Source organism: Bos indicus x Bos taurus, chromosome 10 (genome assembly GCF_003369695.1).
Source record: "Bos indicus x Bos taurus breed Angus x Brahman F1 hybrid chromosome 10, Bos_hybrid_MaternalHap_v2.0, whole genome shotgun sequence".
NCBI classification, from domain to species: domain Eukaryota; kingdom Metazoa; phylum Chordata; class Mammalia; order Artiodactyla; family Bovidae; genus Bos; species Bos indicus x Bos taurus.
The window spans coordinates 3,266,092-3,288,353 of record NC_040085.1 but is presented as its reverse complement, the minus strand read 5'-3'; the positions used below and the strand labels follow the sequence as shown (position 1 = coordinate 3,288,353).

At 39.1% G+C, this 22,262-nt stretch overlaps 1 protein-coding gene across 4 annotated transcripts in view; it reads right to left on the bottom strand.

The window, feature by feature from the left end:
- Nucleotides 1–22,262, bottom strand: part of SCAMP1 (secretory carrier membrane protein 1) — a 150,771-nt gene that overhangs the window by 38,846 nt on the left and 89,663 nt on the right. For all 4 annotated transcript variants that reach the window (XM_027552931.1, XM_027552932.1, XM_027552930.1 and 1 more), the window contains 2 exons: nucleotides 17,118–17,219; nucleotides 14,386–14,503 (listed from right to left, as the gene is read on the bottom strand). In XM_027552931.1, the coding sequence (XP_027408732.1) occupies nucleotides 14,386–14,503; nucleotides 17,118–17,219 (220 nt within the window). The remainder of the gene's footprint in view (nucleotides 1–14,385; nucleotides 14,504–17,117; nucleotides 17,220–22,262) is intronic.

Sequence of the window (22,262 nt, the reverse complement as noted above, 5' to 3'; positions counted from 1 at the left end):
AACCCACCTTAGAGCTACTTACAGACCAACTATTAATGAGAAATACCTGAAGACTAGCAGACAAGATCTACTAAAAGTAAAGCTATAAAGAAGGAAGCAAATGAAGATGATAATAGAGGCACAGATGCAGTACAGTCAAGGCCTAACACCCTGGGTGGGTGACCTGTAAACGGGAGGAGAATTAGAATCACAGAGATTCTCCCTGAGAAGTGAGGTGGTCCAGTCCCACACTGGGTTCCTGATCAGGGAAGGTGAGCCCCCAGAGCTTCTGGTTTTGAAGGCCAGCAAGGCTTGCTTTCTGAGGAGCCAGAGGGCTGCAGGAAACAGAGCTGCTGATGTTGTTCAGTCCTGCTCAGTCGTGTCTGACTCTTTGCGACCCCATGGACTGAAGCATGCCAGGCTTCCCTGTCCCTCACTATCCTATCTTCTGGAATTTGCTCAGATTCAGGTCCACAGAATCACTAATGTTATCTAACCATCTCATCCTCTGCCACTCCCTTTTTCTTTTGCCTTCAATCTTTCCAAGCATCCGGGTCTTTTCCAATGAGTCAGCTCTTTGCATCAAGTGGCCAAGGTACTGGAGCTTCAGCTTCAGGATCAGTCATTTCAGTGAATATTCAGGGTTGATTTCCTTTAGGATTGATTGGTTTGATCTCCTTGCTGTTCAAGGGATTCTCAAGTGTCTTCTCCAGCACCACAATTTGAAAGCATCAATTCTTTGGTGCTCAGCCTTCTTTATGGTTCAACTCTCACATCCATACATGACTACTGGAAAAACCAAAACTTTTGACTAGACAGACCTTTGTTGGCAAAGTAATGTCTCTGCTTTTTAATAAGCTATCTAGGTTGGTCATAGCTTTTCTTTCAAGGAGCAAGCGTCTGAATTTCATGGCTGAAGTCACCATCTGCAGTGATTCTGGAGTTCAAGAAAACAAAATCTCTTACAGCTTTCACTTTTTCCCCTTCTATATGCCATGAAGTGATGGGACTGGATGCCATGATCTTAGTTTCCTGAATGTTGAATTTTAAGCCAGCTTTTTCACTCTCCTCTTTCATCCTCATTAAGAGGCTCTTTAGTTCCCTTTCACTTTCTGCCTTTAGAGTAGTATCATCTGCATATCTGAGGTTGGTGATAGCTCTCCCAGCAAAGACTTCGCTCTTAAGGGGCTCACACAAAATGCCACCTGGTTTGAGACCCAGGGCAGAAGAAGTCATCTGAAAAGAGCCTGGGTGGGACCCACTTGGAGAGCCTCCTGGAGACAAAGAGGCAAGTGGAACTCACCTTGGGGACACAGATGCTGGTGGGAGCCAATTTGGGGAACTTGTGCCACCACGAGGACAGTGGTAATAGAAAATGCCAGTTTGGAATCTTCCTTCTTGCTTATCAGGGCTGGGACCTGACTCCACCCACCAACCTGTCAGCACCAGAATGAGGGCACCTCAGGTCAAGCTTCTAAGAGGTGGACCCAGCCTAACGCACCACCAGGCCAGAAGCCACAGACTCCTCTGAGCCCCCAGCTAACTCAGGACCCAGCCCCACAAACCACTGGTTAACATCAACCCCCAGATCTCCATAGCCATGCAGTCAAAGACCCCAGAGCTTGAGTCCATCCTCCACTGACACAGCGCTAGCCCTGGGACCCCCTGTATCCTGGCCCCATCCACAAACAGGCTGACTCTAGGTTTAGGATGCCCTTGTTCTGCAGTCAAAGACCTAGGACCCGCCTACATTCACCAGTGGGCCAGCACCAGCCCCAAGACTCAGACTTACGCAGCAAAGGGCAGTCACCAGACCTGGGAGTCCTTGGACCCCAATCCCAACCAAAAGAGGGCCAACACCAGCTTCTGAACACTATGCACCTGGCAAACAGCTATGTCAGAAACTGGCCCCATCCAGCAGAAGGCCAACATGGGATCTCGGACACCCAGCATACAAACCAGCCACCATGACACACAACTCTACCCAACAGAGGGCCAGCACTAGCCCTGGGACCCCCGGGGCTTTGTAATCAGCCACCGCATGACACAGCCTGGCCCACCAGTGGCTGACAGCCTCTACACACGGCAAGGCATAGCAACCAACCAGACTGAGGGCCGGCCATGTCTACCAGACTGCCCACAGTAGTCGGTATGCAACAATGAAAGGGCCCATGCAACCTACATAGGGGGCAACCCCAGATCACGTAGCTCTGGGGATAAGAGAGGAGTGCACTGCTGGGACATGTAGGGACCACTTCTCTAAGATCAGGAAATGTAACAAACCTACCAAATATAGAGAAATGAAGACAGTACCTGAGCCAAAATGAGGTAATGGAGGAATATGTTTCAACAATATGATAAAACCCCAAAGGAAGAAGTAAGTAAAGTGGAGAAAGGCAATCTACACAAAAAATAATTTAAGGTAATGATCATAATAAAGAATGTAGGGCAGTGATAAGATTAACAAAGAGTTAGAAAGTACAAAGAGTAATCAAACAGAGCTGGAGATACAGTAACTGAGATTAAAACTACACTACAAGGGGTGAATAGTAGGTTAGATGATGTGGGGAACAAATCAGAGAACACGAAGAGAGAGCAGTGGAATCACTCAAACAGAACAGAAAAAAAAAGAATTTTAAAAAATGAGGACAGTTAAAAGATCTTGAAATCAACATCAAACATGCTAACAATCACTTCATAGAGGTCCCTTTCACAGAAGGTAAAAAGAAAAAAAGTGGGCAGAGAACATATTTGAAGACATAATAGCTGAAAACTTCCCTTCTCTGGGAAAGGAAACAGACATCTAGGTCAAAGCACAGAGAGCCCCAAAGAGGATCAACCTAAAGAGGACTAGGAAGACACACTGTAATTAAAATAGCAAAAGTCAAGATAAAACAGAGTATTAAAAGCAACAAGGGAAAAGAAACAAGTTACATACAAGGAAACTCCCATAAGGCTTTCAGCTTCCTTTTTAAGAGAAACTCTACAGGGTGGAGGGGGCAGCACAGCACATTTAAAGTGACGAATGGACAAACCTGCAGCTAAGATGACGCACCAAGGTTTTCCTCCCCATTTGAAGGAGAGACCAAAAGTTTTACAGACGCACAAAAGCTGAAAGAATTCAACACCACAAAACCAGATTTATAAGAAATGTCAGAGACTTCTCAAAGTAGAAAAAGCCACTACCAGAAATATGAAAATTACAAAAGGAAAAATCTCACTGGAAAAGACAAGCATAAAGGTAGTAAATTAACCACTTATACAGCCAGTAAAGCTTAAAAGACAAAAGCAGAAAAATTATCTATATCCACAACCATTAGCTAAGGAATACATGAAATAAGATGTAAAATATGATGTAAATGTGATGGATTGGAAGAGTAAAATTTCAGAGTTAAAATGTGTTCAAACTTATATAGATTGCTATATATAAACCTCTTAGTAACAACAAACCAAAAGTGTGTAATTGATACACACATGAAAGAGAGAAAGGAATTCAAATATAACACTAAAGATAGTCATCAAATCACAAAGGAAGAGAGCAAAGGAAAGAAATAAATTACAAAAATTATTCAGAAAAACAGTTAACACAATGCCAATAAGAACATACCTATCAGTAATTATTTTAAACATAAATAGACTAAATGGTCCAATCAAAAGACAGAGCAGCTGACTGAATACAAAAATAAGACTCATATATGTTCCGTCTACAAGAGAGTCACTTTAGACCTAACGTAACACACATGGACTGACAGTGATGAGATGGAAAAAGGTATTCCTTGCAAACAAAAGCAGAAAAGTTGGAGGAGCAATACTTGTATCAGACAGAACGGATGGTAAAACAAACAGTAACAAAAGATAAAAAAGGACATTACATAATGATCAAGAGTTCAATCCAGAAACAGATATAATAGTGGGAAATATACATGCACCCAACATAGGAGCCTAAATATGCAAAGTACTACAATGTGAGAGACCTGGGTTCAATCCCTGGGTTGGGAAGATTCCCTGGAGGAGGAAATGGCAACCCACTCCAGTACTCTTGCCTTGAAAATCCCATGGACAGAGGAGCTTGGTGCAGGCTACTATCCATGGGGTTACAAAGAGTCGGGCACAACTGAGTGACTTCACTTTCACATACAGCACTAACACACATAAAGAGAAATTTGACATCAACCCAATATTAGGAGCAAACTTTAACACCCTACTTACATCAATGGACAGAAAATCAATAAGGTAACACTGGCCTTAACACAATGGGCCAAATGAAGTTAATAAATATACAGAAAGGATTCTATCCAAAGTATCAGAATCACATTCTTTTCAAATGCACTAGGAACATTCTCCAGGATAGTTCACATGTTAGGTTATAAAACAAGTCACAATAAACTTAAGAAAGCTGGACTCATATCTAGCGTCTTTTCTGACCACAATGCTGTAAGACTAGACACCAACTACAAGGATAAAATGCAAAAAAACACGAACACGTGGAGACTAAATATGCTACTAAACAAACAATGGGCCACTGAAGAAATGAAAGAGGAAATTAAAAAAACAGCTGAAGAAACAGGAAACCACTATGATTCAAAATTTATAGGAAGCAGCAAAAGAAGTTTTGAAGAGTGAAGTTTATAGTGATATGTCTTAGATAAGAAAACTGGTGATATCAAGGGAATATTTCATGCAAGGATGGACAATAAAGGGCGGAAAGAGTAAAGACCTAATAGAAGCAGAAAAGAAGAAGAGGTGGCGAGAATACAAAAGAAATGTACAAAAAAAGGTCTTATTGACTCAGATAACCACAGTGGTGTGGTTACTCACCTAGAGCCAGACATCCTGGAATGCGAAGTCAAGTGGGCCTTAGGAAGCATTACTACGAACAAAGCTAGTGGAGGTGATGGAATTCCAGTTGAGCTATTTCAAATCCTAAAAGATGATGCTGTGAAACTGCTGCACTCAATATGCCAGCAAATTTGGAAAACTCAGCAGTGGCCACAGGACTGGAAAAGGTTAGTTTTCATTCCAATCCCAAAGAAAGGTAATGCCAGAGAATGTATAAACTACCATACAGTTGCTCTCATTTCACATGCTAGCAAGGTAATGCTCAAAATCCTTCAAGCTAGGCTTCAGCAGAATGTGAACTGAGAACTTCCAGATGTTCAAGCTGGATTTAGAAAAGTTAGAGGACCCAGAGATCAAATTGCCAACATTCACTGGATCATAGAAAAAGCAAGAGAATTCCAGAAAAACATCCACTTCTACGTTACTGACTACTCTAAAGCTTTTGAGTGTGTGGATCACAATAAACTCTGGAAAATTCTTTAAGAAACAGGAATACCAGACCACCTTACTTGTCTCCTGAGAAACCTGTAAGTGGGTCAAGAAGCAACAGTTAGAACAGGACATGGTTCCAAACTGGGAAAGGACTATCACAAAGATATGTATTTCATCCTGTTCATTTATCGTATATGCAGAGTTCAGTTCAGTTCAGTCACTCAGTCGTGTCTGACTCTTCGCGACCCCATGGCTTCCCTGTCCATCACCAACTCCCAGAGCTTGCTCAAACTCATGTCCATCGAGTCAGTGATGCCATCCAACCATCTCATCTTCTGTCGTCCCCTTCTCCTGCCTTCAATCTTTCCCAGCATCAGGGTCTTTTCTAGTGAGTCAGTTCATCGCATCAGGTGACCAAAGTATTGGAGCTTCAGCTTCAGCATCATTCCTTCCAATGAATATTCAGGACTGATTTCCTTTAGGATGGACTGGTTGGATCTCCCTGCAGTCCAAGGGACTCTCAAGAGCCTTCTCCAACACCACAGTTCAAAAGTATCAATTTTTCAGTGCTCATACATGCAGAGTACATCATGCAAAATACAAGGCTAGACAATTCACAAGATAAAATCAAGACTGCCAGAAGAAATATCAACAACCTCAGATATGCAGATAATACCACTCTAATGGCAGAAAGTGAAGAGGAACAAAGGAGCCTCTTGATGAAAGTGAAAAGGGAGAGTGAAAAACCTGGCTTGAAACTTAACATTCAAAAAACTAAGATCGTGGCATCCAGAACCATGACTTTGTGGCAAACAGATGGGGGAAAAAGTGAAAGCAGTAACAGATTTTATTTTCTTGGACTCCAAAATCACTGCAGATGGTGACTGCTATGACAAACCTAGACAGCTTATTAGAAAGCTAAGACATCTCTTTGCTAACAAAGGTCCCTACAGTCAAAGCTATGGTTTTTCCAGTAGTCAGGTACATATGTGAGTTGGACCATAAAGAAGGCTGGGCACCGCAGAATTGATGCTTTCAAACTGTGTTGCTGGAGAAGGCTCTTGAGAGTCCCCTGGACTGCGAGGAGATCAAACCAGTCAACCCTAAAGGAAATCAACCCTGAATATTCATTGGAAGGATAGATGCTAAAGCTAAAGCTCTAATACTTCAGCCACCTGATGCAGAGCTGACTCACTGAAAAAGACCCGGATGCTGGGAAAAACTGAAGAAAGAAGGAAAAGGGGGTGGCAGAGGATGAGACAGTTAATAGCACCACTGACTCAACGGACATGAATTTGAGCATACTCCAGGAGATAGTGGAGGACAGAGGAGCCTGGTGGGCTGCAGTCAATGGGGTCATAAAGAGTTGGACACAACTTAGTAACTGAACAATAACAAACAACAGAAAATAAAAGAGTATCTGCAAAACAGACATTTTTGTATAGAAAAAAATTAAATGCTTTAAAAACTTATTTTTTAAAGAAATGAAATAACCTTTTCTAAAATTCTTCTGAAGTACAAAAAGTCACTATTAACAATCATTTTGTTAATATGGATGAGGTATATTAACAATGGAAGAAATAACCATTCAAAACTAGGGCCCAAAGGAAATACAAATAATGTTTTATGTATTTATCTCTTCCACACTAAATTATTCTAGCTTTTATATCAATTAAAGAAAATTTTGTATTCCCTTAATATACAATCTCCTATGACTCATCCATTTGTTATTTGACCCATAACTAGTATTTAATTCTTTGAATAGTCTACTCTAAAAACATAAAAAAATACTGCTTGGGAATAACCTAAAAGAAACTGTTCCTTTATCGAAAGAGGTACAAGAGAAGACACTCTTGCATTTCAATTATTTTATATTTAGATTCAAAGATGACACCACAGGGAAAACAAAGGCCCCACAGTGCTCCTACTTGGCACTTTAGACGCCAGTGATTAGCGAACTCCCAATTAGGTGAGATTTCAGAATGCCAACAAAAGTTATCAAAATTGAATTCATTGTCAATGAAATGAAAATATACCACAGATCACGGTTCAGCTGGTGCTGGAGACACAGAATAGCCTAATAAAAAGAAACTAACTCTTCTATTGCTGTATCGCATACAGGGTTATCGTTACCATCTTTCTAAATTCCATATATATGCATTAGTATATTATATTGGTGTTTTTCTTTCAGGCTAACTTTAGTCTGTATAATAGGCTCCAGTTTCATCCACCTCATTAGAACTGATTCAAATGTATTCTTTTTAATGGCTGAGTAACACTCCTTATGGCAGAAAGTGAAGAGGAACTAAAAAGCCTCTTGATGAAGGTGAAAGAGGAGAGTGAAAAAGTTGGCTTAAAGCTCAATATTCAGAAAACCAAGATCATGGCATCTGGTCCCATCACTTCATGGGAAATAGATGGGGAAACAGTGGAAACAGTGTCAGACTTTATTTTGGGGGGCTCCAAAATCACTGCAGATGATGACTGCAGCCACGAAATTAAAAGATGCTTATTCCTTGGAAGGAAAGTTATGACCAACCTAGATAGCATATTCAAAAGCAGAGACATTACTTTGCCAACAAAGGTCCGTCTCTTCAAGGCTATGGTTTTTCCAGTGGTCATGTATGGATGTGAGAGTTGGACTGTGAACAAAGCTGAGTGCCGAAGAATTGATGCTTTTGAACTGTGGTGTTGGAGAAGACTCTTGAGAGTCCCTTGGATTGCAAGGCGATCCAATCAGTCCATTCTGAAGGAGATCAGCCCTGGGTGTTCTTTGGAAGGAATGATGCTAAAGCTGAAACTCCAGTACTTTGGCCACCTCATGTGAAGACTTGACTCATTGGAAAAGACTCTGATGCTGGGAGGGATTGGGGGCAGGAGGAGAAGGGGACGACAGAGGATGAGATGGCTGGATGGCATCACTGAGTCAATGGACATGAGTCTGAGTGAACTCCGGGAGTTCGTGATGGACAGGGAGGCCTGGCATGCTGCGATTCATGGGGTTGCAAAGAGTCAGACACAACTGAACGACTGAACTGAACTGAACACTCCATTGTGTATATGTTCCACAGCTTTCTTATCCATTCATCTGCCGATGGACATCTAGGTTGCTTCCATGTCCTGGCTACTATAAACAGTGCTGCGATGAACATTGGGGCACACATGTCTCTTTCAATTCTGGTTTCCTTGGTGCGTATGCCCAGCAGTGGGATTGCTGGGTTATAAGGCAGTTCTATTTCCAGTTTTTTAAGGAATCTCCACACTGTTCTCCATAGTGGCTGTACTAGTTTGCATTCCCATCAACAGTGTAAGAGGGTTCCCTTTTCTCCACACCATCTCCAGTATTTATTGCTTGTAGACTTTTAGATGGCAGCCATTCTGACTGGCGTGAAATGGTACCTCATTGTGGTTTTGATTTGCATTTCTCTGATAATGAGTGATGTTGTATAGAACAGTCTTTTGGACTCTGTGGGAGAGGGAGAGGGAGAGGGTGGGATGATTTGGGAGAATGGCATTGAAACATGTATAATATCATATATGAAACGAATCGCCAGTCCAGGTTCGAAGCATGATACTGGTTTCTTGGGGCTGGTGCACTGGGATGACCCAGAGGGATGGTACGGGGAGGGATGTGGGAGGGGCATTCAGAATGGGGAGCACGTGTATACCTGTGGCAGATTCATGTTGATGTATGGCAAAACCAATACAATGTTGTAAAGTAATTAGCCTTCAATTAAAATAAATAAATTTATATTAAAAAAAAAAAGAAACTAACTCTTCTAGAGCCAAAACAGTGTGCATAGATAACTTTTAGAGGGCATTAACTGCTTATGAAAAGCCTGACCCGTAGTGGTTATAAACTATGGCCACATACCCCCTCAAAGGACTTTTTTCTTTTAAAACATACACTGTGGGAATGCAGTCAATAATAAACTATCTTTGTATCATGATAGATGGCAGTTAGACTTCTTGCAATGATCGTTTTGACACATAGAGAAATACCGGATCACCGTGTTGTGCACCAGAAACACACAGAGTGCTGCAGGTCAACTACACTTCAACTCACTCACAGAAAAAGATGTCGAATCTGAGGTTGTATGGGCGGGGTGGGCGGGAACTGGATGATTCAATCCCCCCTTCAAAAGGTACCAATTTCAAGTTATAACATATGTAAGTACTAGAGATGTAAGTACAACATGGAAAGTACACCATCAAGGCTGTATATTGTCACCCTGCTTATTTAACTCCCGTGCAGAGTACATCATGAGAAACGCTGGGCTGGAAGACGCACAAGCTGGAATCAAGATTGCTGGGAGAAATATCAATAACCTCAGATATACAGATGGCACCACCCTTATGGCAGAAAGTGAAGAGGAACTAAAAAGCCTCTTGATGAAGGTGAAAGAGGAGAGTGAAAAAGTTGGCTTAAAGCTCAACATTCAGAAAACTAAGATCATGGCATCCAGTCCCATCACTTCATGGCATATAGATGGGTAAACAGTGGCTGACTTTATTTTGGGGGGCTCCAAAATCACTGCAGATGGTGATTGCACCCATGAAATTAGAAGACGCTTACTCCTTGGAAGGAAAGTTATGACCAACCTAGACAGCTTATTAAAAAGCAGAGACATTACTTTGCCAACAAAGGTCCATCTAGTCAAGGATATGGTTTTTCCAGTGGTCATGCATGGATGTGAGAGTTGGTCTCTAAAGAAAGCTGAGTGCCGAAGAATTGATGCTTTTGAACTGTGGTGTTGGAGAAGACTCTTGAGAGTCCCTTGGACTGCAAGGAGATCCAACCAGTCCATCCTAAGGGAGATCAGTCCTTGCTGTTCACTGGAAGGACTGATGTTGAAGCTGAAACTCCAATACTTTGGCCACCTGATGCAAAGAGCTGACTCATTTGAAAACTCCCTGATGCTGGGAAAGATTGAGGACAAGAGGAGAAGGGGATGACAGAGGATGAGATGGTTGGATGGCATCACCAACTCAATGGACATGAGTTTGGGTAAATTCCGGGAGTTGGTGATGGACAGGGAGGCCTGGCATGCTGTGTGCAGTTCATGGGGTTGCAAAGAGTCGGACACAACTGAGCGACTGAACCAAACTGTATATTATATATGAAAACTGTTAAGAGTAAATCCTAAGAGCTCTCATCACAAGGGAAAATCTTTAAAGTTTTTTATTTTGTACCTATATAAGATAATGGATGTTTGCTATACTTATTAAATCATTTCATGATATATGTAAGTGTGCTGTACCATGCTTACATATATGCATATATATGTATATGTAAGTGTACAAACCATTATGCTGTACACCTTAAACTTACATAAAGCTGTATGTCATTTATATCTCAATGAAACTGAAAGGGAAGGAAAAAACAGCAAGTTTTGAGCAAGCATGGAAAAGAAAATAAAAAGAAAAATCAGGTGTTTTCATTGGCTCTCAACTGCTATTAAATTAAGAGAAATTCTTGCCATTACAAATAAGAAATCTGGCCAAACTATATTTTAACATACATTATCTCCATTTATTATACTTCATAAAATCATCTCCTTTAAATTCCTTATTTTACAAAGAATATGAAACTGGAACAGGTCTTGAAAGAGCGCTTGTAAGTCTTCCATTGACAGAGCAGACCAGAGGTCAAGTATGCCATGCACAAAATCAAGGCAAAGGAATGTCTACGATGGATTAAAGAAGCCGAGCAGCACACCGCACGTGGAGTAGAAAGCCCAGCTCCGGCAGCGCTGTGAAAGGCCACCCCAGCCCCATGACCGCAACCACCACAATCTCATTTCCCAGCATGAGGTTCACTTTCAAAAAGCTTCAGAGTGCTGGGTTTGTTTGGGATTTTTTTTTTATAGATTAATATAGTAACTATACAAAAAGTGAACTGAAGGAAGTGGGGTATGAGTTATTTGTAAAAACAATTTCTGGGTTAGCTGAGGTTGGAAATGGAAAAGAAGAAAGATGGAGCAGACACTAAGACAGTTTCTAAGAAAGTGACTAAAAAAGTCACGCAAGCACTGACAAAGAACTGACCTAAGTGTTAAATGCAATCACGTGAGAAAGCACTCAGAATCACTCATTCACAATTGGTACTTAATAAATTTTCTTTTTAAAACACTGCTTGAGATAAATTTGCATACTATACAGTTCAGCCTTGTAAAGTATACCATTCAGTGGTTTTCAGTATATTCAGTGTTGTGAATATATGTGTGTATACACACAATCTAATTTTAGAACATTTTCATCACCTCCAAAAAAGAAATTCTATAACCGTCTGAGGGACAGGGAAGCCTGGCGTGCTGCAGTCTATGGGGTCGCGAGGAGCCAGACACAACTTGGTTACTGAACAATACCCATTTGCAGTCACCCTCCAGCCCACCCCTAGACAGTTCACAAAAATGGATTCATGCAATATGTGGTACTAACAAATGTTTCTTTGAATATGAATCGGAACTTCTGGAAGTTCTGCTAGTTCTGAAAAGAGGATGAGTTTATGGTGTATTACTGTGAGACAATGACACCAATCAACCAGAGCAGGGCAACAGTCACCTGAGGATGCCACTGAACGGCTGGTAAAGCACTCTTCCAACTCCAAGACCAGAGTCCATGCAGGCAGGGAAGAGACTGAAACACGCAGAAGGCTGAAATCCCCAAGGGAAAAAAGCCTGCACAGCAAAAGCACAAAGAGCAGAGAACTGACTGCACTGAAGACGACTTTCACTTATGAGCGGAATGAAGAAATGGAGGAGGAAGACTAGTCTCAGAGGCAGGAGAATCAGGACATAATTAAGAAGGCTAAGGAAGAGGGGCCACCAGCAACACAGAAGGCTTCCGGGTCCAAGGAGGAGGAAAATGGAATTAGTAACTTCAGAAAGCAGAGTTTCAGTAGTCATGCGTATGTATGTCTAAAAGGAAGTAAAAGCTTAAAATGCAGGAAAATATGGACAGGAAGAATATAGAATAAGTTTCACAGTTTTGAGAAGGATTAAAGGCAAACACAAGCCAAATATTGGAGAAGGAAATGGCAACCCACTCCAGTGTTCTTGCCTGGAGAAACCCAGGGACGGCGGGCCCTGGTGGGCTGCCGTCTATGGGTTTGCACAGAGTTGGACACGACTGAAGTGACTTAGCAGCAGCAGTAGCAGCAAGCCAAATATTTCAAGAATTCAGTTTTCCTAAATATAAGGTACAGTTATTTCTATGCAATCCTTGTATATATTCTAAGTTACGAGATAGTAAAGGAAAAAAAAATGTTATTTTAATGTGAAACACATCAAAAAGTATCATTTTAAAACATAGGTGTTATTCACAAGGTTTCTATACCATGTTGGAACATGTGGAATCTAGGAAAATGGTACAGATGAACTAATTTCCAGGGTGGGAATAGAGATGCAGACATAGAGAAGGGACATGTGGACACGGTGGGGGAAGGGGAGCGTGGGACTGACATGTATACACTACCACGTGTAAAACACACAGCTAGTGGGAAGCTGGTGCATAGCACAGGGAGCTCAGCTTGGTGCTCTGTGATGACCTAGAGGGGTGGGAGAAATGTCCAAGAGCGAGGGGATATATGTATACATAGAGCTGATTCACTTCCCTGTACACCAGAAACTAACACAACATTATAAACATTATACACCAATAAAAAGTAAAAATATATATTAATATATATCTAATGTATTAGATAATATAATAATATAGCAAGGAGATCAAACCAGTCAATCCTAAAGGAAATCAGTACTGAATATTCTTTGGAAGGACTAATGCTAAAGCTGAAACTCCAATACTTTGGCCACCTGATGCAAAGAGCTGACTCACTGGTAAAGACCCTGATGCTGGGAAAGATTGAAGGCAGGAGGAGAAGGGGACGACAGAGGAGGAGATGGTTGGATGGCATCACCAATTCGATGGACATTAGTTTGAGTAAGCTCCAGGAGTTGGTGATGGACAGGGAAGCCTGGCGAGGTGCAGTCCATGGAGTCGAAAAGAGTCGGACACAACTGAGCAACTGAACTGAACTGAATTACACATCTAAAACATAGTAAAACTTCATATAAAATAAAAACATTTGTTTTTTTCCCACTACCCTATGTAATCATTTTTTAAGGCAATGAAAACAGCCATGGGAATTCTATAGGAGGAAACAGTCATCCTTCAGTATTTGTGGGGTATTGGTTCCATGATATCCCTTACCCTCACATCCAAGGGTACCAAAATCTGAGGATGTTCTCAAGTCTCCTATACGAAGTGGGGCAGTATTTGCATATAACCTATGCACATCTTCCCTGTATGTATACTTGAAATCACCTCTAGATTACTTATATACTCTAATACAATGTAAATAGCTGTTAAACCAATTAGGTAGTATCTAAATAGCTGCCGATGTGAAGCAAATTCAAGCTTTGCTTTTTGGAACTTCCTGGAATTTCTTCCTCTAATATTTTCAATTCACAGTTACTCAAATTAGAAGATATGGAACCTGTGGATATAGAGGGCCAACTGTATAGCTAATTGGGATTTTTACTAAAACCAAAATTCAATCTGTATTTCAGCCTGAATCTGTTACCAGCTCATATACTCTTAGGTAAAATAATTTAGCATTTTCAAATTTTAAATACAAATAAAACGTATGCACTACACACAGAATGGTTACTTCTATTTATTAACTGAGCTAGAATGCCATATTCAAAAAAAGAAATCAGAATATACAGAAAGATAACAAGTTTTAAAAATGAGGTTGATTCTTCAATCAATAAAAGAAGGTTTCAGTTAATAAAATTTTAAAATACTCCTTTTTTACAGCAAGTTTAAAATGTGATGCAATTTTCTAAAATTTATCTATACATAACCTTTTTTTTTGGCCTCACTATTTAGCATACAGGATCTTCCTCAGCCAGGGATTGAACCCAGACCCCTGCACTAGGAGCACAGTCTTAACCACTGGACCACCAGGGCAGCCCATTCTATAACTAATTGTGAAAAGTAATCTTCACAGAGCAAACTTGCATAAGAACAACAATAAAATGACTTGAGATTACACTAAATTAACAAGATGGGGAAATGAGAACCGAATATCAGGTTCACTAAAAAAATTTACAGACATAAGACTTCACTTACCTTTTTAAACATAACTAGTGAGATGACTGCTGATGCTGTGAAAAGTGCTGCTATGATAATCATCATGATTCCAACAGGAATACTTTTGTTGAGACCAGTAAGGGATGAAATCCAACCACTATGAAATTTTAAAAAAGTATAATCAGGCAAATAAGTTAACACACAATTTTAAAAACAATCACATAATAACTAACACATACTCAGCTTTTATGAGGCAAGCAACATTTTAGTTCTCTGTATGCATTAACTCATTTAATTCTCACAACTCCCTATGATATATGTTATATTTAATCCCTATTTCACAGATGAGAAACTGAGTCACCAAGATTATTCAGTAACTTGCCCAAGGCCACACAGCTAATAAAAACAGCATAGTCTGAATTCAAACCTAAGCACCAAAATCCAGAGCCTTAAATATGAACACAAGATTTTACATTTTTTGAACCTGAGTTCATTATTTTTTTAATTTTATTTTAAATTCTGTTTAATTATGTAAGAAAATATTTGAGAACCACATATTCAACAAAGAGCTAGTATTCAAAATATATAAAGTGAAGTTGTGTCTGACTCTTTGCGACCACATGGACTGTAGCCCACCAAGCTCTTCCATCCATGGGATTTTCCAGGCAAGAATACTGGAGTGGATTGCCATTCCCTTCTCCAGAGGATCTTCAAGAACCTTCAAATCTCAACCTTAAAAGTAAATCTTTAGAATTAAAATAATTTCAATTAGAAAGTAGACAAAGACATGAAGAGACAGTTCACCAAGAGAATATAAAGATGGCAAACAAGCACAAAAAAAGATAAAACCTAAGACATTTGAGAAATGAATATTAAAGCCGCAGTGTGACATCACTACACAGCTATCAGATTGGCTCGGAAAACAAAAAAAATGAGTGACAGCACCGGCGCCTGGTGCAGGCGTGGAGCTGAAGCCTCCTATGTTGTTGCTGGAACTGTAAAACGGGGCAGCTATTCTGGTGAGCACTGTCTGGAAAATAGTTTTTTAAAAACACCAAACACGGAACTCCCTGGAGGTCCAGTGGTTAGGACTCTGCACTCTCACTGGTTCAATCCCTTGTTAGGGAACAGCCCCAGTAGGGGGCGGGGGGTGGGGGGGGATCATTTTTAAATAAATAAATAAAAATTAAAAACATGCAGCTTCCATATGAACCAGCAACATCACTCTTCTTCTTGGGTACTTATCACAGAGAAATGAAAATTTATGTTCACACAAAAACTTGTTCATGAATGTTTATAGCAGAATAGCCCCAAACTGGGAACAATCCAAGGTCCTTCAACTGGTGATGGTTAAACAAACTGTGGTCTGTCCATACCAGACACTGTTCAGCAATGAAAAGGGATAACTACTCATAGACGCAACAACCTGGATGCATCTCCAGAGTATTATGCCTAGTGAAAGAAGCTAAAGGCTGCATACTGTATGACTCCACTTATATAACATACTCGAGGGGACAAGCAGGTCAGTGACGCCAGGGCTAAGGAGGGACGTGAGTGTGGCAATAAACAGCAGAACAAAGGATCTTCTGGTGATGAAAATATCCTCCGTCTTTACTGTATCAATGTCAAGATCTTGATTTTGACACTACACCCTAGTTTTACAATATGTTACTACTGGGGAAAATAAAGGAATAAAGGATAACTTGGGGATCTCTCATTTCTTACTGAGTCTGTGACTCAACAATTATCTCAGAATAAACAGCTTAATTTTTTAGTCTGCAGAATTACATGAGATCTATCTTATAACAGGTCACCTTGTATGCACCCTCACTAGCGGATTCCTGTGCTATTTAGTCTCCTCACAAGCTTCTATGCTCAGTTTTAACACTTTTTCCTGTCTGTACTAAAAAGCAAAAGAAATTATTTTGGATTCATTATAAATAAAAAAGCACTGTTAACATAAACAGTGTATTTTTTTTAATTAAACATTTAAAACATCTTTCTATCAAATGCTAAAGACTAAAATTTTTAAATGATAATGAATGCTACTTTTTCTGATTTAAAATACCCTAATAAATTACATGCATGTATATGTGCTCGTTAGATCTTCAAAGGTATCGACAGTTGTGACTTTCAGCGTCTACTCTAATTCAGCGTCACATACTACATCCAAGGCTTCAGATACACTCTAGTTACATGATCAGTTTAGTTCACATACACAGTGCAGCAAAGTTGCTTTGTATATGCTGTTGGCTTACAAAAATTCAACTGCATGCAACAGTTAGAGAGAGGGATGATTTTATAACTATGTATTCTTCTATGCACCACCACTCAAAGAATGTTTGCTCCAGAGTATCTGAAGAGAGACATAAAATCTATTACCTTCTAACTGGGGTCTAAAAAGCCTCAGTTCCTGAGGGTGCCCCACTGAGTGAGCATTTTGCCATACTAAGAATGACTCTATTGTTTAAAGATAGATCCTTAACAAGCATGCAGTGACTCTACTTTTCAGACATGTGCATGTATGTTTGCAGTTATGTGTCTAGGAAGACACATGTTTATATACCGAAAATGCCACTTTACACATAACAAGTACTCTTTTCTTAAATTCCTTCAAAGGTTAGTCCTTAGGAAATTTTTTAATTGCCGTTTTCAATATTTGTTTACTTTTGCTAATCTGGTTTTTCTATGTCAAGTATTTTTTAGGAATTCAAAAATTATATTAAGATATTAAAAGAAGAGATTATAGCTAATTAAAGTAAATGACTTACCAGTTACCCCAGTTATGAAATCCTGCAGCCTGGAGTACGTGCACAGCAAACTGACAGATATAGACAAAAAAGAACACGAAGAACCGGAAGGAGCTGTCACTCCTGGTTTTAAAAAGAAAGGGGAAAGAGCGGGAATAGGGAGACAAAGAGAAAACGTCAGCATTTTTCTCAGTATGTTTACATTCACATGTAGACTGACATACAAAATTAAAAAACATTTTTAAAAATATCAGTGGCAACTACCTGAACTGTCTGCACAAATGCTAGACGATGTTACTATTATTCTCACAAATTTCCAAGTGCACCACAAAACATCTTGGCAAAAGAAAAATTATTTTGTTTTCCTTTTATTTTTTATTAAATAGCTTCACTGAATTATAATTAACATAATAAACTGCAAATATTTAAAATATACAATTCTGTAAGGTTTGACTTAAGTATATAACCATGAACCTTTTATAATCAAAATAGTGAACATAGTCCAAAATTTTGTGTACCTGGTTAATTCCTGCCTCCCCACCCACTGCTTTCTGTCACAATAGTTACATATTTTAAGGGTTTTATTTAATCGGATCATATAGTTTATCTATTTTTCCTTGTCTGCCTGCTTTCATTCAGCACAGTTATTTTCCAATTCACTCATGATGTTGCCATGTAACAAAAGTCCATTCCTCTTCACTGCTGAGCAGTATTCCATCGCACAGTATGCTACAGGTAACCTATCCATTCATCTGTTGATGGACAGTTAGGTTGTTTATGGTTTCTCCTTCTACAAATAAAGCTGCCATGGACATTAATGTCCACATATGAACATTTATTTTTCTCCTGGTAAATAATTACCTAGAAGTGGAACGGCTAGAACCCATGTTAGAGATAAGTTTAGCTTTTTAAGAAACTGTAAAATTGTTTTCCAAAGGAGTTGTTCTACCTTATATTCTCAATGGCAGTATATGAGAATGCCAGTACCTCCACATCTCATTAAGACTTGACACAATCAATTCCTTAAATTTTAGCCATTCTAAGAGTTGTATAGAGGTAACTCAATTTAAATTTGCATTTCTCTAATAACTAATGTTGAGCACATTTTCATCCACATTTTTGTCATCCATGTATCTCCTTTGGCAAACTATCAAAATATTTTTCCAAGGTTTTAATTTGCTTTTTCCCCTTACTGTTGAGTTTTGTGAGTTTGAATATACAGGTCTTTTTATCAAATAAATGCTTTGTAGAATTTTCTCCCAGATTGTGGCTTATCTTTTTATTCTCTTAAGAATGCCTTTTAAAGAACAAAGTTTTGTCTTTTTATGGACTCAAATTTATCAATTTGCCCTTTTATGAACCTTGATTTTATTGTTTTATCTAAGAAATCTGTGCTAAAGATACAAAGATTTTTTTTCTTGTTTTCTCAAGAAGTTTTATATTTGTTGATTTAACATTTAAGTTTATGTCCCCTTTTTTAGTTAAGTTTTAAGATACAGTATAAGGGATGGATTAAAGTTCTTTTATTCCAACATAAATGCAATTATTCCAGCATCATTTCTTAAAAAGACTATTCTCCCTGCACTACACTGTACCTTTCTTTAGAAAATCACTCATCTATATTTGGGTGGGTTATTTCTGGACACTCTGTCCCATCGTTCTATTTGTCAGCCTTTATGTCAGTATCACACCTTTATGATTGCTTAAGTTTTCTAGTGTGCCTTCAAATTAGGTATGTTAATCTTCCAGCTTTGCTGTCGTTTTTCAAAGTTGTTTTGGCTATTCTAGGCTACTACGTTTCTATATATCTTTTAGAATCACCTGGCTCACTTCTATAAAACAACCTAAAAGGATTTTAATAGGGATTGCACTGTGTCTATAGATCCCTTTGGAGAGAATTCACATCATATAATAATGCTGAGTCTTCCAATCCATTAACAAGGTATATCTCTCCATTTATATTTTCTACATAGATGATTATGTAATCCATGAATAAAGTCAATTTTACTCCTTCCTTTCTAATGTGAGGCTTCTTACTTGGTTTTCTGACCTGTTTATACTGGTGAGAACCTCTACTACAAAGTTTAAAATAAGTGGTGAGAATAAACATCTTTATCTTCTTCTTGATCTTAAACAGAAAGCTTTTAGTCCTTCACCATTAAGTATGATGTTAAATGTTACAGTTTTTCATAGATGCCCTTTATCAAGTTGAGAAAGTTACCTTTTATTCCAACTTTGAGTGTTTTTATCATGAAAGTGAAGGTTTTGGGATTTTGTCAAATGTTTCTTTTGCATCAATTAAGATGATCATATGATGAATTATGATAACTACTTTTCTAATCTTAAATCGATCTTAAATTCCTAGAATAAGCTACACTCACTTGATCGTGACACGATATCTTTAAACATACATAACATCTTTAAATACAGAATTTGATTCTTTGGCAAGATTTTCAACTGTCCAAAGTCTACTCCATTTCTGCTCATCCCAGTGACTATTCCAACCCCAAAACACATTTTTGGAAGTCTTCATTAGGGAAGATTTGTCCCTTCTGCTTCATTTATTTAACAATCATTTATTTATATTAATATGAGCATGGCTCATACATATATATGTTCTTTTTTCTTATTAATGTTTTTGCTTTGTTACCTGTGTACCAAGAAACCAGAGTATCAGAGTGGTTAAAGTGATATATGTAACATGTACTCTGAAGAGAGTTTCATAAATAAAATAATGTCTAAAGGCATCACAACAGCTATTTCAGTTACCTAACAGGGATCTTTCTAGTTAGTTCCAAACTCAAAGATAAATTCTAGAAGCTGAATCTACCTAATAAAACCTCTAAGAAATTTTTTACAAGGTACAGAATATGTTTTAAAAAGTAAGCCTCTTTAATAGGTGGTGCTGGGAAAACTGAAAAAGCTACATGTGAAAGAATGAAACGAGAGCATTTCCTAACATCATACACAAAAATAAACTCAAAATGGATTAAAGACTTAAATGTAAGGCCAGAAACTATAAAGCTCTCTTAGAGGAAAATAAAGGAAGTATACTCTTCGACATGCATCACAACAAGATCCTCTTTGAAATAAAAATAAACAAATGGGACTTAATTAAGCTTAAATGTTTCACAGCAAAGGAAACTATAAACAAGATTAAAAAGACAACCCTCAAGTGGAAGAAAATAATAGCAAACAAAACAACTGACAAAGGATTAATCTCCAGAATATATAAGCAGCTCATACAGATCACATCAGGAAAACAAACAGCCCAACCAAAAAACGGGCAGAAGACCTAAACAGACATTTCTCCAAAGAAGACATACAGATGGCTAATAAGCACACAAAAGATGCTCAACATCGTCCAGTGTTAGAGAAATGCAAATCAAAACTACACTGAAGAATCACCTCACACCAGTCTGAATGGCCATCATCAAAAAATCTACAAACAATAAACGTTGGAGAGGGTGCGGAGAAAAGGGAACCATCTTGCACCACTGGTGGGAATGTAAACTGATACACCCACTATGGAAGACGGTATGGAGATTTCTTAAAAAAAGAGGAATAATACTACCATATGATGCAACAATCCTACTACTGGGCATATACCCTGAGGAAACCATTAACTGAAAAAGACATTTGTATCCCAATGTAAAATGCAGCACTATTTACAACAGCAAAGACACAGAAGCAACCTGATGTGCACTGACAAATGAATGGATAAAGAAGCTGCGGTATATTTATACAATGGAATATTACTCAGCCATAAAAGGAATGCATTTGAGTCAGTTCTAATGAGGTGGATGAACCTGGTGCCCATCATACAGAGTGAAGTCAGAAAAACAGGTATCATATTTTAATGCATATATACATGAAATGCAGAAAGATGGCACTGATGAACCTATCTGCAGGCCAGCAATGAGACACAGACAGAGAGAAAAGACTTTGGACACAGGAGGGGGAAGGAGAGGGTGGGACGAACGGAGAGAGTAACACAGAAACATATGCACTACCATACACAAAGTAGACAGCCAGTGAGAATGTGCTGTTATGACGCAGGAGCTCTAACCTAGAACTCTGTTGACAGCTTGAGGGCCGGGCGGGGGGAGTAGGGAAGGAGGTTCAAGAGGGAGGGGACACATGTATACCTGTGGCTGATTCATGTTGATGTATGGCAGAAACCAACACAATACTGTAAAGCAATTATCCTTCGATTAAAAATAAATTTTAAAAAATACAAAAATTAAGCTGTCCTAATAAAAGGAAAATATTTCTAAAATGTTTCTCTCAAACAGTGATGAAGGAATGTAAAGATCGGTTCACTTTCCTCCTTTATATGTAAGCTGTTGTTGCTGCTGTTTAGTCACTAAGGCCTGTCCAACTCTCTTTGCGACCCCATGAACTGTAGCCCACCAGGCTTCTCTGTTCATGGGATTTCCCAAGCAACAATAGTAGGGTGGGTTGCATTTCCTCCTCCAGGGGATACTATTGACCAAGGGATCAAATTGCCAACATCTGCTGGATCATCGAAAAAGCAAGAGAATTCAAGAAAAACATATATTTCTGCTTTATTGACTATGCCAAAGCCTTTGTGTGGATCACAATAAACTGTGGAAAATTCTGAAAGAGATGGGAATACCAGACCACCTGACCTGCCTCTTGAGAAACCTATATGCAGGTCAGGAAGCAAGTTAGATCTGGACATGGAACAACAGACTGGTTCCCAATAGGAAAAGGAGTACGTCAAGGCTGTATGTTGTCACCCTGCTTCTTTAACTTATATGCAGAGTACATCATGAGAAACGCTGGCCTGGAAGAAGCACAAGCTGGAATCAAGATTGCCAGGAGAAATATCAATAACCTCAGATATGCAGATGACACCACCCTCATGGCAGAAAGTGAAGAGGAACTAAAGAGCCTCTTGATGAAGGTGAAAGAGGAGAGTGAAAAAGTTGGCTTAAAACTCAATATTCAGAAACAAAGATCATGGCATCTGGTCCCATCACTTCATGGGAAATAGATGGGAAAACAGTGGAAACAGTGTCAGACTTTATTTTTTGGGGCTCCAAAGTCACTGCAGATGGTGACTGCAGCCATGAAATTAAAAGACGCTTATTCCTTGGAAGAAAAGTTATGACCAACCTAGACAGCATATTCAAAAGCAGA